The sequence below is a fragment of the Phocoena phocoena genome, chromosome 2 (assembly GCF_963924675.1).
Source record: "Phocoena phocoena chromosome 2, mPhoPho1.1, whole genome shotgun sequence".
NCBI lineage: Eukaryota > Metazoa > Chordata > Mammalia > Artiodactyla > Phocoenidae > Phocoena > Phocoena phocoena.
Genome location: NC_089220.1, coordinates 174,382,568 through 174,398,139, shown reverse-complemented (window position 1 = coordinate 174,398,139; position 15,572 = coordinate 174,382,568). Strand labels below are relative to the sequence as shown.

Here is a 15,572-nt window from a genome sequence, read left to right as displayed (position 1 = left end):
GGTTTTCCAGTTGTTCTCAGCTGGAGAATCTTGATTCTCAGGGACCCAGGGGATGACAGAATCAGTGTTCATTTGTTTAGTCTCCTGTTACATATACACCAACCAGAATAATACCACCAATACAATTACTAAAAATATTTTTGAATTTTTGCGTATGTCCTCCCCATTCTTCGTAACAATGGTACTAAATCTTCATTTGGAAGGGTGTATGTAGTCATTAAGGACTATCTTTCCTCCCTGTTGGCCCTCATTTAGTCTTATTTCTATTATAAGTAACTAAATATTTAATACTCAACCAGCAGTCCTTATGCAGATGTCTCCAAGACATTTTGGTAGCCTGAAACTCTGTAATCTGTAAACTTCTGTAATCGATTCTTAAAGATGGGATCATGAGAAGAGGCTTTCTTGAATTCTTAAATGATGCTGATAACAATTTGTGCCTTTTACATGTCAAAGTCGTTTTGTTAGACAGGAAACCTTTGACTTTCTTGAGAATCTTAAACACATTGCTCCACCTGCACCTGGTATAAAATAGTACAGCTGAAAATTCTAATAATCTAGTAATTTCCTCTTTACAGTCTAGTAATTTCACTAGAGTACATCTTGTTGATGGTTATTTTCGGTCAATATTAGTTATCTGGTGTGCTCTTTCAATACATAATCTCTAATTTCAGGGAAGTGCTTCTAATATATATATATATATATATATATATTTTTTTTTTTTTTTTTTTTTTTTGGTATGCGGGCCTCTCACTGCTGTGGCCTCTGCCGTTGTGGAGCACAGGCTCCGGACGCGCAGGCTCGGCGGCCATGGCTCACGGGCCCAGCCACTCCGCGGCATGTGGGATCCTCCCGGACCGGGGCACGAACCCGCATCCCCTGCATCGGCAGGCGGACTCTCAACCACTGCGCCACCAGGGAAGCCCTAAAATATTTTTAATGTCTTTTTCTTGCCTTGGTTTTCTTATGAACTCCTATTGGTACTATGTTTGACCTTCTTTACCTATCTCCAATGTCACTTTTTAATCTTCTAAAAATCTTTAAGTCTTTTTTATTAAAAAAATGTTTACACCTTCTATTTCTTTTAAGGCATTATGTTTTATTTATCTGCTCTTATGTTTCTATTATGATCCTATTTTATTTCTAATTCTTTCCTGAGTTCTGCCGTCTTATAATTCTGATTTGATGTTGTCCTTTCATATTTCTTGAAAAGCTCATTTTGCAATAAACAATTACAGTTTTCTTTTACGGGCACATGCTTCTGGAATGCTCCCATTTTCCATGGGGGTGTTATTCTGCTTATTCTTTTTCCTTATAACTTCATATGGGATTTGGCCTTGATGTTATTATTTTGCTCATTTTCATGGAAAATTAATTTTCCTGAACTTATGGACTAAGGAGTCAGGAAAGCTTTGTTAACTTCACAGATTCATTCTTGTGTTGTTTCTGCATTGTGTTAAAAAGTATGGCAGCTTGATTCCTGGGACTTCCTGGCTCTACTTCCCCTGCCCACCTTGAACTAGACAACCTCCTTTATCTACTGTCCCTATCCCACCCAATTTTGATTCTACTCCCAGCAACTTTTCTTCAGTGTGAGGCCTTGTCCTGGAAGGGATCTCTGGCAAGTTGGTTTTGAGAATTCCTGGGGTGACAGTGACTCAGCCCCTTCAGTCCTGGTGGTTATACTGTGGTCCTCCTGCCCTCGGGTTTATCAGATGCTACCCTACTGCCTCTTTCAAACACTGTACACGTCCAGATCTTGGAGCTGGTGGTGCTTTATCCCCAGCTGCTCGTATTTTGGGAGTTGTGAGGATATCTTGTTACCTAGCTTTGCTGTCCATGTCATCGTGCTGTTGTTCTAACATGGGAATTGAAAAACTATGCCGTCACCACTACCTCCCAGGAATCCTTTCCATATATTAATTTTCATACAGGAGGTATGATGTGGATTACTTGTGTGACCATTGACAATGTGGTTAAATCCATGCTTTTCCTGACACTTCAGTTGAGAATGTCCCACTTCACATTTTATTGCTTCATGCCACGATGATCCATCTGCTGTTTAAAACCAGGCCTCATCCTTTGAAACGATGCTTCATCAAAGCCTTTGACACCTCCTGTATTTATTTGACAAACTTGCCTAACTTCAACTCCACAAGTACTCAAGAATTATGTCATTCTCAACTCATACCGAATCACGTAGCAATAAATCTTAGTTCAATCTCAGCAACCTGGCCTGGCCACTAGTAGCTGACTGGGAAGGCACATTTATAATAAAACTACTGAGACTGACCATTTCAATTCACCCACTCAATAAGGGTGTATGTCAGAACTAAATATACACCAGCTGTCATAATACCAATCTCAAAACCAGAAAATGGGACTTCCCTGGCGGCCCAGTGGTTAAGACGCTGTGCTTCTGTTTTGCTTACCGTTATATCCCCAGAGCTTAACACCATGCGTAAACACCTAATACGACATCACTGAATCTGCTGAATGAACAAATGGGATCCTAGCAGGTTGCTGATATTAAACTCTCTTCAGTGGGGGATGTTTCAGTACTACCTGTTATTTAAAACAGCAGTTTCATATTGTATGGTGCTGGCTTTGTGGAACCACTGACGCCGACTGAATATGCTCCAGCCGCTTCCGAGTGTGGGAAGATGGGTAAGGAGGCTGAGCTGTTGGTACTGGCAGTTTCAGGCAATCAATCTGGCTCATGTAACAGGCCAGGAAACAGGGCCGTTGTAAGATGCAGCCAGGTGTCAGAAACACCACATCTGATCTGGTTCCCAATGTAAGGCGTTGAATTCAGGGAACCTCACAGTCAGAACTAAAGATATTGCTATCTTTAGCTACTGTTCCCCTTTGTAACGCAGCTGTGCTGGCTTCTGTAGAGGCCTTTGATTCCTCTTTAAGCCCACCCTCTCCAGGAAACCTGGACACTGTGGACACAAGGACCTCAGCAAGCCCCAGTACGGCCTGTGTGAGGGGCCACACATCTGACTGTCCAAGGCAAACAGCAACTGCTGAGACAGGCCACCTCCAGATTCATGAGAGATGTACACAACATATGAAAGCAAACAGAAGCTTCAGCATGCCCCATAAATAAAAGTTTAGCTTGAAAACAGATGTCCACAACAGGTAGATAAGCTGCATGTTTCCTCCTCAAGTGATACTGTGTGAGCATGCCACAACATGCTTTACTTAAATTCATCACAAACTTTTTTTTTTTTTGGCCACGCTGTGTAGCATGCGGGATCTTAGTTTCCCAACCAAGGATCAGGGATTGAACCCGAGCCTCTCGTAGTAGAAGCGTGGAGTCTTAACCGCTGGACCGCCAGGGAAGTGCCTGTCACAAACTTTAAACTGAAATAACATAACTAATCAACATCCCTCAGGCTTCTGAGCCGCCAACCAGCCATCAGGCTGTAGGCACTCACATGCACTCTGGGCCTCCATAACATAAGACTGTGAGTGTGAGAGTCCCTATGGTTCTGGCCTGCTTCATCAATCAGTGAGACTCCATTTTACCTGACTGTTAAGATACCCATTTCTCGTGACTACATATATAAACAATCTCTCAAAATGCCCAGGAGGCGGCCCTGAAGGCCATGCGGAACCTGCACTAGTCATGACCCTGACCGGACGGCTGTTTTGACTTCTACCTCCGCAAGGGCTCTGTTGATAAGAGCTTCCACGATGTTGTCACTCTGGTATCAGCAGGTTCCATGAACGTTACAAGGTTCACGACAATTTACAAGTTTCAGTGCTACCCGCAGTGTGAGCCACAAGGATTAGAACTACCTAGAAGATCTGGCTGTCGGTTAAAATCTTTACCAAAGACTGCTCTTCTGAGAACGTGGCGAGAGTAAGTGAAACAGAGGGAGGGGCAGGGTGATGAGAAAAAGTAAGAAACCAAACTCCTTTAAATTCGTATTGTAGTGATTTGTTAAACAGTTACCTTGTCCTGGAAGTGCTCTGTTTATGAGGACCATGGAAGTGCTTTTTTCTTTTTTTTTTTCCTGTGGGAGAAGGGAAGCAATGGGGGAAATGAAAGAGTTCATTTAAGTGCCATATTCACATAAGGCTAATTTGTAAAAGCTCAAAGCAGCTGAATACATTTACAGCCAGCACTGCTCCACAAAACTTCACTTGAGAAGGCTAATTGAGATTCTTCAGGAGAACTCCCGGCCTTCAGTAGTTAGGGAACGTTTCATTAGCATTCTGAGCCTCCCCGCTTTTCTAGAAGGCTACGTCTGACTCTGCCTGGCCTGGGTTCACGGCTTGTGAATTTCCAGCAGAGTCTAATCACTATCAATTGTAAGGCTGCTGATGCGGTTTTGCAGCCCCTTTGCCTTTTTTTTTTCTTCTTTTGCTTTCAAACTAAAGTTGCATTTAACACGACTGTATTAGTTATACAGGAATACTGTTTTAAAAAAAAACAAAAACAGAAATGATGCCCACCTCCAGGACTGTAACATACAGGCTGAACTCGCTAATTAAGACACCTCTGTCTCAAACTAGAGGCGTGCTTTCTATAAAAGAGAATCGCTAGAGCTGACGGCTGGAGTTCAGAGACCAGTAAACTCAATAAAATCTTATATTCTACCATTTTCAACTCTATATAGATGCAGTATTTGAACAGTTGACTTTTTAAGATCAGTGAGAGGATGACACCCATTTGACTATTCTTATTTTTCACTAAAATGACATGTTGTAGGTTCCTCTGTATATTTTTTTAAATGCTTAAAGATGCTGGAGAAATCAGTGTCATGGGAAACTGCATGTTTACTTTAAACATTTAATTAGAAGCCTCTCCCATGAACTAGGAAAAATTTCCTCTCACTGCTATCTTAATATCTATTATTACAGGCTTACGAAGAATCATAGGATAAAACTAAAATAGTACAAAGGTCTCCAGGTATCTGCCATGATTATTATTGACGAGTTTTCATTTGTATGTAAGCAATGACACATACACATTTACATACACATATATGTGCATACGTGTATATAACACAACTGCCTAGGCCCAAAGTTTGGCTGAATTATTCCATCTGTACTTTTCACATAAGAAAAACAAAAATCTATACATTTGCCTCTATCTAAAAGGTAACATCGTCTTCCAAGAAATATTTCATAATTTTTCTAGAGTAAAAGGTAAAATTTCTTACTGCTGTAACATTTAAATAAGTATTTTCCTTCTACTGGATTATAACAACATACTTGAATATACTTTTTCCTTTCAATTTCCAACTACTTTTTTTAATGACATTCTGAAGGAACGCCTATTAGTAAATGAAATTCCACTGACAATTTATTTCAGCCTTTAATATATTTTCTACTAAAAATCAAGCTGTCAAGACAGAAAAATATTACTGGTTTTGTTATGACAAGAAAACAAGTGAGAATTTTTAATTCACAAAGGATGAAAACACAAGACATTGATCTCATTATACATACAATATTACAATAAGCTGATTAGCTGTGGACTATTAAAACATTCAAGACTTCACATACACACAGGTGTACTTGGAAACAAGAAACACAGGACAATTTTAATCTTTGATATGTCATAACTACCAAGAGAAAGAACATCACTGATTTGAGTCTAATTGTTTTCCTGGCATTACAATCACTATATAGGCCAGGCCTAAAGCATACTGTATATTGTTAAGGACATCTTTAGGCAAATATAAACATTCTCATTTGGGAGCTTTTTCTCCCTACCCAAAAAACAATACTTTCCCATTGCTGTCAAGTAGCTTGGTTTGTTATCAATTTAACAAGATCACAACAACAAACAACATTTTCACCACAAAACTCAGGTGAGAGGTTTTTACGCAGGTCATACAAAAAATATTTGTCCCCAAGAAAAGTAATCTGTAAATTATAGATGCAACCCTAAGAAAAAGAATCTCGGTTACAAATCATTCACTTTCAAATATTGATGAAGAAATAAAGAGTGGAGGGATGGGAGGGATGGGAGGGGGTGGGAGGGGATGGAAGGGGGTGGGAGGGGTGGGTGGCAGAGGCACTGGCATGGCAGGGAGCACAAAAGGTGTGAAACGAGGAAAACATTTGCCACAGGAAGTACTGGATTCAGTTGATTTTTAAAAAATGAGGTATTATAAGAGTGTGCCAGTAAATGCAAAAACAAAACAAAATTATAAACCAAAATACACATTTCCAATGGAAAAATCTCTAACCCTCTTATAGTTCTCTTTATTCAGATTAGACATTTCATATACAGCAGTTAATCTAGAAAAATACATTTAAAAAAATCTTCAGCAGACCATGCTCTCTGTAACAAAACCTTCCAAACCCTGTTTTATTATACAAACCAATCTACAATAGTAATGCAAAAAGAAATTCTCAAATTTAGCAATGTCATTTTCGATCTGACTTCCCTCTAATTTACATATGGGTTTCCACTATTCGTACTGCAGTTAGAATTCTGTAATAAATTTTTTCTAATGTATTCTGTACATATTAAATAATCTAAAAGGTTCCTCTTGTAGTGCATTTACCATTCAGCAAGTCTCTTCAGCATTGTTCCAGTACCATTTGCATTACAGTGATTTGCCTGTAAATGTAATTAAAATCTAAAAGTGCACAGTTAACTTCCTCAAATAACGGCCTATTTCTGGAGGAACCCTAATATTCACGGAGAATTACCAATATCGTGATTAGAAACGAGAGGTTAGAATGTACTCTGAGACTATATAACACAATTATACACATAAGCTAAAGGACAGTGAGTCTTTAGCCTGTATTTACATCAAATATCGTTGGTTTCCACAGGATCACACCAAGAACTCAGTATGGCACTAGGTAGATTAGGATTGTTAGCTACAAGTCAGTGTAGCACAGACAGCCCCAAAATACCCTGAACGGGCTTATGCTAAATTAACCTCCAGTACATCACAGTGTTTTAAGTACTATTAGTATGCTGCTGTGCTACTCCGTAAAGACAGCAAGCCTTCATCGAGGGACTGCATCTGGGTTATAATGGGTCCTAGCAATCAGACTGCCACTGCATGCAGAAACCCTGAAAAAAAACAACACAGGTTTCAAAACAGATATACTTCATTTTGTTTAAAATGCCCAGGAGCGTTTTCAAAACAGGTGATCGTAAGTGTTGTTCTATCGAGTGATGAGCCTACTGAATCATGAGAAGAAATTCGACGCCATCCAGTTTGAGGAGAGAAAATGTAGTATTCTTACCAAATTATCCAGTGTATATGACTGGCTAGAATCGCAAGTTTTGATTTTTACTGGAATTCAGAGTATGAAATGCAAACATTCAGGATAAAATTAATTCAAACGTACACACAGTTCTATCAACTTGCAACAGAGCAGCAAATATGAGGGCCTATCACACATCTGGACTCTCCCATTCCCTTCCGGTCCCTCAGAAAAGTGCAAAATCAAAGAGTCACTGCTTGGTCCAAACATAAAATACATCAGGTGTAAGGACTTGGAATCTGATGAAATCCGGCTTCTATTCCACAGGTTCTCTTCAGTAAGAGTCAACGTCCGAAGATGGAATTTACCTCGAGAAGAATTAACTCTACAATCTGATTCTGGTAGACGGTATGAACTGCTATGTTGCCAGTCTCCTTCTCTGGCTTTAACAGAGTAGGACCGAACACAATTGCTATACTCTGATACGTCATTCTGTTTTTTTCTCCGTTTTCTATAACTCTAAGAGGAAAAACAAAAATTTTAGTTAAAAGAGAATATTTTTAAATAGGGGAAATTCTTCAAAAAATATTATAAACAGCTTGCATTTAGAAAAGAGAAATAATGCTCATTTTCCTAAGGTACATATAAACTATTTAACCAAATAGAATTCAGTCTGAATAGCACGTAAAGCTTTCTTTTGCATAAACACAGCTGAAAGGTATACATATTCTCACAAACTTTAAATGTGTGATATTTCAGCTTAGTTTTAAAAATAAGACATAGACTTGAATACCTATTACAATTCAGGTAACAATGATTCCTCCGCTAGGGTGACAGGGAAAATATCATCAGGGCACAGAGATTAAACTTTGAATTTTACTCATTTTATGCTATTTTTTAAAAAAATCTCTCATACTATGATCACTTATTTTAGTAATCTCGTGTTCTTTCTATCAGAAGTTTCAGAGTGACTATGTAGTAACTTAGACCTAATTACCTTGACTTCAAGGTAACTGAATATTCCTCACTTAACCAATCTCATCTTCATCATAATTAACTTTTAGCAACAATTTCTGAACACTTACTACGTGCTAGGCATTATATAAATGCTTCACATATGAAATCTACTTCAGTGTATTCTTTACACCAAACCGTTTTACCTACGAGGAACTGGGGCTCAGAGAAGTCATCTTTCTCATGTTACAAACACGCGAGCAGCACAGCGGGGCTCTGAACCTAGGTCTTCGTGGCCCTGGCCCCGGGGGTCCTACACCACATCTCATACCTGTGCACTTCTCCAACCTTCTTTATCCCCCTAATTATTCCTTCTCTTCTGTGGTGAGACTCTTACCTTTTGAGATGTCTAAACAGAGTCTGCATTGTGTCCTGATTTGGCTTTGGCAACTGTTTGATTAGATCCTTCACAGCAGAGACACGCTGTCTTGGTTCTTGTTCTGAAAAAAGACAATGACTGGAGATTTTGCATGAAACTGAAAGCAGTGACATTATTTTGGAACCTGGCATTTGGTAATACACAGTGACACCTGGTGGTTACATTTTAAATTTCTGGAGTAAAACAATCCTTTGAAAAAACTTGTTTAAAATATCAAGCAGTGTTGTAGCAGCTACAGCGGGTTTTCAACATCTAGGGAAAAAACTGAGTGGAATTAATTACATACTTACTAATTGCATTAACAAAATCATTAAAATGATTAAACGTAAAGAGAGGTTCTGGTAATTCTCGAAAAAACATTTTCAGTGCTCCAGTGATGACATGAATATCTTCCCATTTACTATCCTTCAAGTCCAATTTCTCATCTGGAAAACAGTAGCAACGGGAAAGTTTCTGAAATTATTTTAAACCAATTCTAACAGTCACGAGTTATTCATTCTGTATATAACAATATATGATCTTACCATGATTGACTGTAAACCTCAGCTTCTGGATCACTGCAAGGTTGCCACTAACTCTATAAATCCCATCAACGTCCAACCCTAAGGGACAAATAACAATAATTTTACGTTTAAAGTTCTTGTTGGCTTCTTCTAAAGATGCTTTCATGTTTTAGAATTCTTATTTATTAACATTAGCCTAAAATAAAATTACTCTTTTCCTCTAAATGGCTTTTTATAGATGCTTGGCAGTGAGAGAGGGGTGGAGATTCGCTCTGAATTGTCTGGTAAACAGCAACAAGTCTACTTTATCATGTTGACTGTGGATCACCATCTCAAGGAAATCATCTCAAACTTGAAATACTAGCAATTTAAGATAAACTTCGGCAAACACCTGAAGATAATTCAAAAAGTAAAGGAAGCCAGTAGATGAAATCAGCCCACCCGTTTCTTGGGACGTCATTTGAGAGTGTAAATGTACATATTAAGGTGCTCTCTGAATCAAAGTGCTTGTCATATTAAGTGCTTGTAATAAATAAACTTAATACAAGCCAGCAACTAAAATAATGGTTCTATAACAACTGATAATTTGATAGTTATTAATTTCTTTTATATATGACACAGAATCGTTTGAAATTCACACAATGAAGCCCCAAAATCCATACATTCATTAAATGATAATGATGCACACTTAACATTATCTAGTGTGCTACTCATTTAACTTCTAGTAAAGCATCTCTATTGTCAGGCTGAGGGTCAGAGACCTGTGACTAGCAGAAATTACATTTTATGCAAATATTTTAATTATACAAGATATTTTTGATGATATACTGATAGAAGTCAATGGGACTGCAGTCAAGATGCTGTTATTTTAAAAGCTAGTATAAATATTATAAACATGTTAAAATTAACCAAAACAGAAATTAGTTTAAGTCTTCAGAAGTACAGGAAATGACCTAAAGAGGATTTGTCTATTTGCACACTTTAGAGTTGATTTAGCAGTTTGGGAATGTCATCTCATTTTTATTATAAACAGAAGAGACTTCCCCTTAGTAAGTAAACACTATCTCCGCCTGTCTCTTACACTGCTGGATCATTTCTTAATAAACACAGTTTCACAATCAGCACGTCCATTTTAAGCAAATGCCAACAACTCCCGATGGCTTCAAGGAATGCCATACGCACAATCAACCCTAAGTACTGAACATGCAATAGATGACTGCAAAGGCCTTAATTTGAAACAATGCAAAAAAAAATGGTTTTTTGCAGAAAAGATGCTTTTCTTGACAACTTATGACTATAAAGAACTTTTGGTTGCAACACTCAAAATCATAAAAATCCTAGAGATTTTGATGGCAAAACAATGGGTGGTGTGCTTGACTGTAAAAAAAAATTCATTTTCTTACCACATTGCTCAACATGTTCAATGCACAATTTCACGAATTTTGGCACGGTGCCATTCTCTCTCTGACACAGATTAGCAAGATTGGCTCCAAATACCTGATCTGAAAGAGATTTCAAGAAATGAGTCACCTTGCTAAACTTTAGTTCACAAAATGGCTAAATGATTCACAGTGCAACAGAAGATACCCCTGCATGCAGACGCCTTCAACACAACGCATGCCTGTCTGATCTGCATTCGCCTATCTCTTACGACTCCAGGCTCCGAGAACACCCTCCTTCATTGCTGCCTGGCTCCCTTCTTACCTTCCCCTCCTGTGCGGAGATTAACCTTGCCCCAAATGGAGCTCCTTCTCACCAGTCCTGGTCTCAGCTAAAATGCCACCTCCTTTTAAGAACCCTCTGACCACCCTAAGGCAGCCCAATTCCAGTCACTCTCTGTTTTATCACTATGTCAGATTCTTCACGTAAGTCACCATTATACTAAATTACCTTGTCTGTCTCTCATCTTTATAGAAGTTTCATGCGGGCAGGGACCCTCTCATTCTTGAATGCCAATAGGTATTCCCAGCACTGAGGCTCAAGTCCACCACTTAGCAAATACTCAAATATTTTTTAAACTATTAAAACATGCCCATCTGGGCTTCCCTGGTGGCGCAGTGGTTGGGAGTCCGCCTGCCGATGCAGGGGACACGGGTTCGTGCCCCGGTCCGAGAGGATCCCACATGCCGCAGAGCGGCTGGGCCCGTGAGCCATGGCCGCTGAGCCTGCGCGTCCGGAGCCTGTGCTCCGCAACGGGAGAGGCCGCAACAGTGAGAGGCCCGCATAACGCAAAAACAAACAAACAAACAAAAAAACACATGCCCATCAGATTGGGATTGACATATATACACTAATATGTATAAAATGGATAACTAATAAAAACCTGCTGTATCAAAAAATAAAATTCAAAAAAACAAACAAAAAAAACACACGCCCATCGTGTGCCAACATTGAATTTCACAAAATATATCAAAGTCCGTTCTAGTAATCTTTCAACCCAACAGTTTTGAAATTCCACATTAGTGCTAAATATTCAGGAAAACAAATAAAATGCAGTATTTGAAGTGGCTGAACACCGCCAGAAAGTGGCAAGTTTGTATTTCTCACTGAAAAGGTCTGACGGAGAATGAGCAGCAGTTTCCATCCATTTATTTGTGAGGCTTTCTCGAAGGTTCTAAGCTCTACATGCTAAACTCATGTGCATTATCTGGGGCGCCTGCTTACCCTTAACTCTTTAAGGCTGCTAAGGTGAATCACTTCGTTAGCTGAGCTCTTCCTAGAAGTTTTAAATACTTTTTAATGGAACTCATTTGTGTATTTTAATCTAGATGCTTTGCATAACAGATGTTTCTGCAATGGTCTTTGTTAGAAACTTCATAACCAAAGACAGCTCTAATATATATGGTATAAATTATGTTACCTTTTCCTATAGTTTTATTATGAACAGATGTCTCTGTTTTGAGTCATGTGTTAGAAAATTTTATCTTTGGAATTAAACATGCTTGTAAAAACTAAAGGTATGTATATACAAGTATATGTGATTTTAAAGAATACTTTCCTATTGAGAAAAAATTCTGTTAGTACATTATGGTTCTTATACATGAAAATAAAATGTAAAAATTAGTTAGGAAAAAACACTTTATCCTAATTTTTAAATTACCTTAAATGAGAACTGAAGGCAAACAATCAAGAATAAAATTGTACATTATTTTTTCTTTCTACAGCTAGTGATTACTTGAAATTTCTTCTGATCTGTGCATCTGAAAACTAAAAATCTGTCATTCTGAAAATCTGCCACGCCATCCCATCACATCCATGTAGCTCCTCTGGTACAGGGTTTCTAAAAAGCTAATTTGGTATTTATGTCTGTTTGATGCTTTAGTTAAAATAAACTCTTCATGTGCATTAAAAAATCAATTTTAATTACTCAAATGTATTTTAATCACTGAACCTGATAACTTTATGAATAAAGAACGAGACATTTTTACTGTTTGGAAAATTTTCAGCTTTTAATGTAAAATGTCTTATTTCCGATTTGGGCCAAAGTTCATTATTATAAACATCACTTCTACCTACCTTTAATATAACCTTTTTCACGAACAGCTTGCAAAGTGGGGCGTCGTGTAAGAAATTTCTTTAAGTTTTTCTTGGTTTTTTTCTGTTCTGAAGAATCTATGCTAGATACTTTCATGGCTTAAGACAGATAGATATTAAGCATTTTATAAAATAAAGGCTTTTTTGATGAAAATTTTTCCACCTAGTACTCAAAACATATTAATCTCATATATAAAAAATCACAGTATATAAATTCAGTTTCTCTAACTTTAATACGGTTTAAGAGTAACACATGAAGAATCAAAAACTAACACAATTTCAAAGTGACAAACCAAATGAAACATTTCATTTTTATCGCTAAACACTGACCGCAAACTGTGCCTTCTTTAGTATACGTGCCAAGACATTTGTAAGTCATTCTAATTTATATTCATTATTTCACAAATGATACAGTCTCGGACTCTCCATCAGGTTTAGATGGTAAAATGACCAGCAAAAAATAAAGTAACCAACCCATAAAACATAAACAAAATCCCTACCCTTCCCCATACTCACTGAACTAGGAGTCAGGGGATATATATGTATAAATATCCATCACAATTATTTGTACTTCAAGCTAAGACTCATCATAATTATCTCTACTCCGAGCTAAGGATGGGACCACCTGGATTTCCACATTGCCTGCAGACCTGATTTATCTTTGGGTTACAATAATAAAAATTCAGAAAGTAAATTTCTTGAAAATAACCATATCTGAAGAAAGTTGAGAGCACAAACAATATATTAGTAAAGAATTAAAACAATAAAAGTTTCGTGGTTTACACTATTATACAGTGACAGTGTCAGTAATAGGCCTAAACTTCATAAGAATGTGGGAGAAAAAAAGGAGAACTGATTTTCTAATCATTCAGTTAATGTGAAGACCAAAAATTTCTCAGTTAAATGTGGATTTGTTAAAATAGATTTAAGCAGGTTCAAGTCACGGGTAATGGCCTATTTAAAGCACATAATTCACAAGAGGCCTGTGTTAGAAAATGCAATCCTTGGGACTTCCCTGGCGGTCCCGTGGTTAGGACTCCCGTGCTTCCACTGCAGGGGGCACGGGTTCCATCTAAGATGCCTCATGCAGCATGGAGTGGCCAAAAAAAAGGAAAGAAAAGAAAATGAAATCCTTACAACTGCTGGCGTTTCTCTGGTCCTGTACACATAATATGTGGTCTGGAGATTAAATGCACAGACATATCCCAGTCTAGAGGCGCTGCCTGGCATCCAATAGGGAACTATGGTACATATCCCGTGACTTCTGACTTCTTAATGTCTAAGGGTCTATCTAGAATCTTAATCAGTAATTATATATTTTCCAATCAATAAAGTTCAGCTTCCTAGAGGCCTCAACACAAGCGCATTCTGTCGTGCGCATTTTTTTCTCTTGAAAGGGTATCATAATATCTTAAAATTAATATGATTCCATCGGGGTGCATACGAGTAGGCTGAAAAGTGATGATGAGTTGGGCTTCCCTGGTGGCGCAGTGGTTGAGAGTCCGCCTGCCGATGCAGGGGACGCGGGTTCGTGCCCCGGTCCGGGAAGATCCCACATGCCGCGGAGCGGCTGGGCCCGTGAGCCGTGGCCACTGAGCCTGCGCGTCCGGAGCCTGTGCTCCGCAACGGGAGAGGCCACAACAGTGAGAGGCCCGAGTACCGCAAAAAAAAAAAAAAAAAAAAAAAAAGATTATGAGTTAACGAGGAGAGAGAACACTGAACCACTGAGACTGCAACTCCTGAATCTTAGAAGTCTTGCAACACTGGACAGTCCACTCAGCTTTCATATATTTACTCTAAACCTTTGCTAAGAGAATAAGCTCATTCAAACCACTAGCAACACCGGGAAAGAAAACTTACAACGTGATTTCTTCAGATCCTTATGGTCCTTTTCTTTATCGTGCTTTTCTATTCCTGGTGAATCCGGTATGTCCTCCTCAATCGCTTCATCAGGTTCTACTGTCTGTTGGTTAGAGATTTTCCAAACACATATTACTTTTGCTATTACTTTAGATGTAATTCTCAGAATGATCAGTAGTCAACTCTTCCAAATGATTTTAGGGAACCAATTAGTATATACGATATATGACTTAGATATTTGATAAATCTTTAAAAATACTCTTCCCCCTACCCCCACTGATGGCATTAACTGAATTTCGATAAAGAAAAAAGTACTGATAATTCACAAGGATAATGCGCTGGTACTGATGGTGATGTTATCTTGCCTCATTTTGATCCAGTGACAAGTAATACCAGTTAAACGGTTGGGCTATATATAATCTGTGGTGACAGAACAGGATGATGGTACACTGTTGATGATAGGACAGATGAAGCTAACTAGCAATGGTACCTTAACTGCTTCACACCAACAATCTTTTAAAATTGCACTTTGTGTCAACAGTTAATTGACATCACTCATTACTCACACACCTGCGGATATCAGGAATTGAAAGAAACCCTAGAACTCATTTACAGCCTAACTACGGTCACTTTTACAAGTTAAAAAGCAGACTGAATTCTCAAAGCTAAAAGCACTGCTCTGCCTTTTACTCTGAGGTCCGCTCTCCACCCAGAGTTTATTTTTGTACACAGTGTAAGGAAAGGCTCCAATTCTTCTCAGACATCCAGCTGACCCAGCACATGCTCTGCCTGGCACAGAGTGTCCAAAGGCACGTGGGTCTGTCTCCAGGCTCTTTATTCTGTTCCACAGGTCTGTATATCGATCCCATTATGGATACACAGCTTTATAAGGTCCTGACATACGCTACAGCAAGTCTTCTTCAAAGGTGTCTTGCATATTCTTAGCCCTTTGCATTTCTATATGAATTTTAGAATAAGTTTGTCAAGTTCCACCAGAAAACCTACCGGGATTTTGAATGAGATTCAAAAGTCTCAAACCTACAAATTTATAAGCCATTTGGAAGAATATTATATCTTTCCATAATTGAATT

General features: G+C 38.4%; 1 protein-coding gene across 6 annotated transcripts in view; it reads right to left on the bottom strand.

The window, feature by feature from the left end:
• Window positions 1–7,535: 7,535 nt before the first annotated feature.
• ARHGAP12 (Rho GTPase activating protein 12) overlaps window positions 7,536–15,572 on the bottom strand; it is a 90,463-nt gene continuing 82,426 nt past the window's right edge. For all 6 annotated transcript variants that reach the window (XM_065871117.1, XM_065871118.1, XM_065871119.1 and 3 more), the window contains 7 exons: window positions 14,482–14,584; window positions 12,604–12,720; window positions 10,491–10,589; window positions 9,109–9,186; window positions 8,875–9,009; window positions 8,543–8,645; window positions 7,536–7,710 (listed from right to left, as the gene is read on the bottom strand). In XM_065871117.1, the coding sequence (XP_065727189.1) occupies window positions 7,536–7,710; window positions 8,543–8,645; window positions 8,875–9,009; window positions 9,109–9,186; window positions 10,491–10,589; window positions 12,604–12,720; window positions 14,482–14,584 (810 nt within the window). The remainder of the gene's footprint in view (window positions 7,711–8,542; window positions 8,646–8,874; window positions 9,010–9,108; window positions 9,187–10,490; window positions 10,590–12,603; window positions 12,721–14,481; window positions 14,585–15,572) is intronic.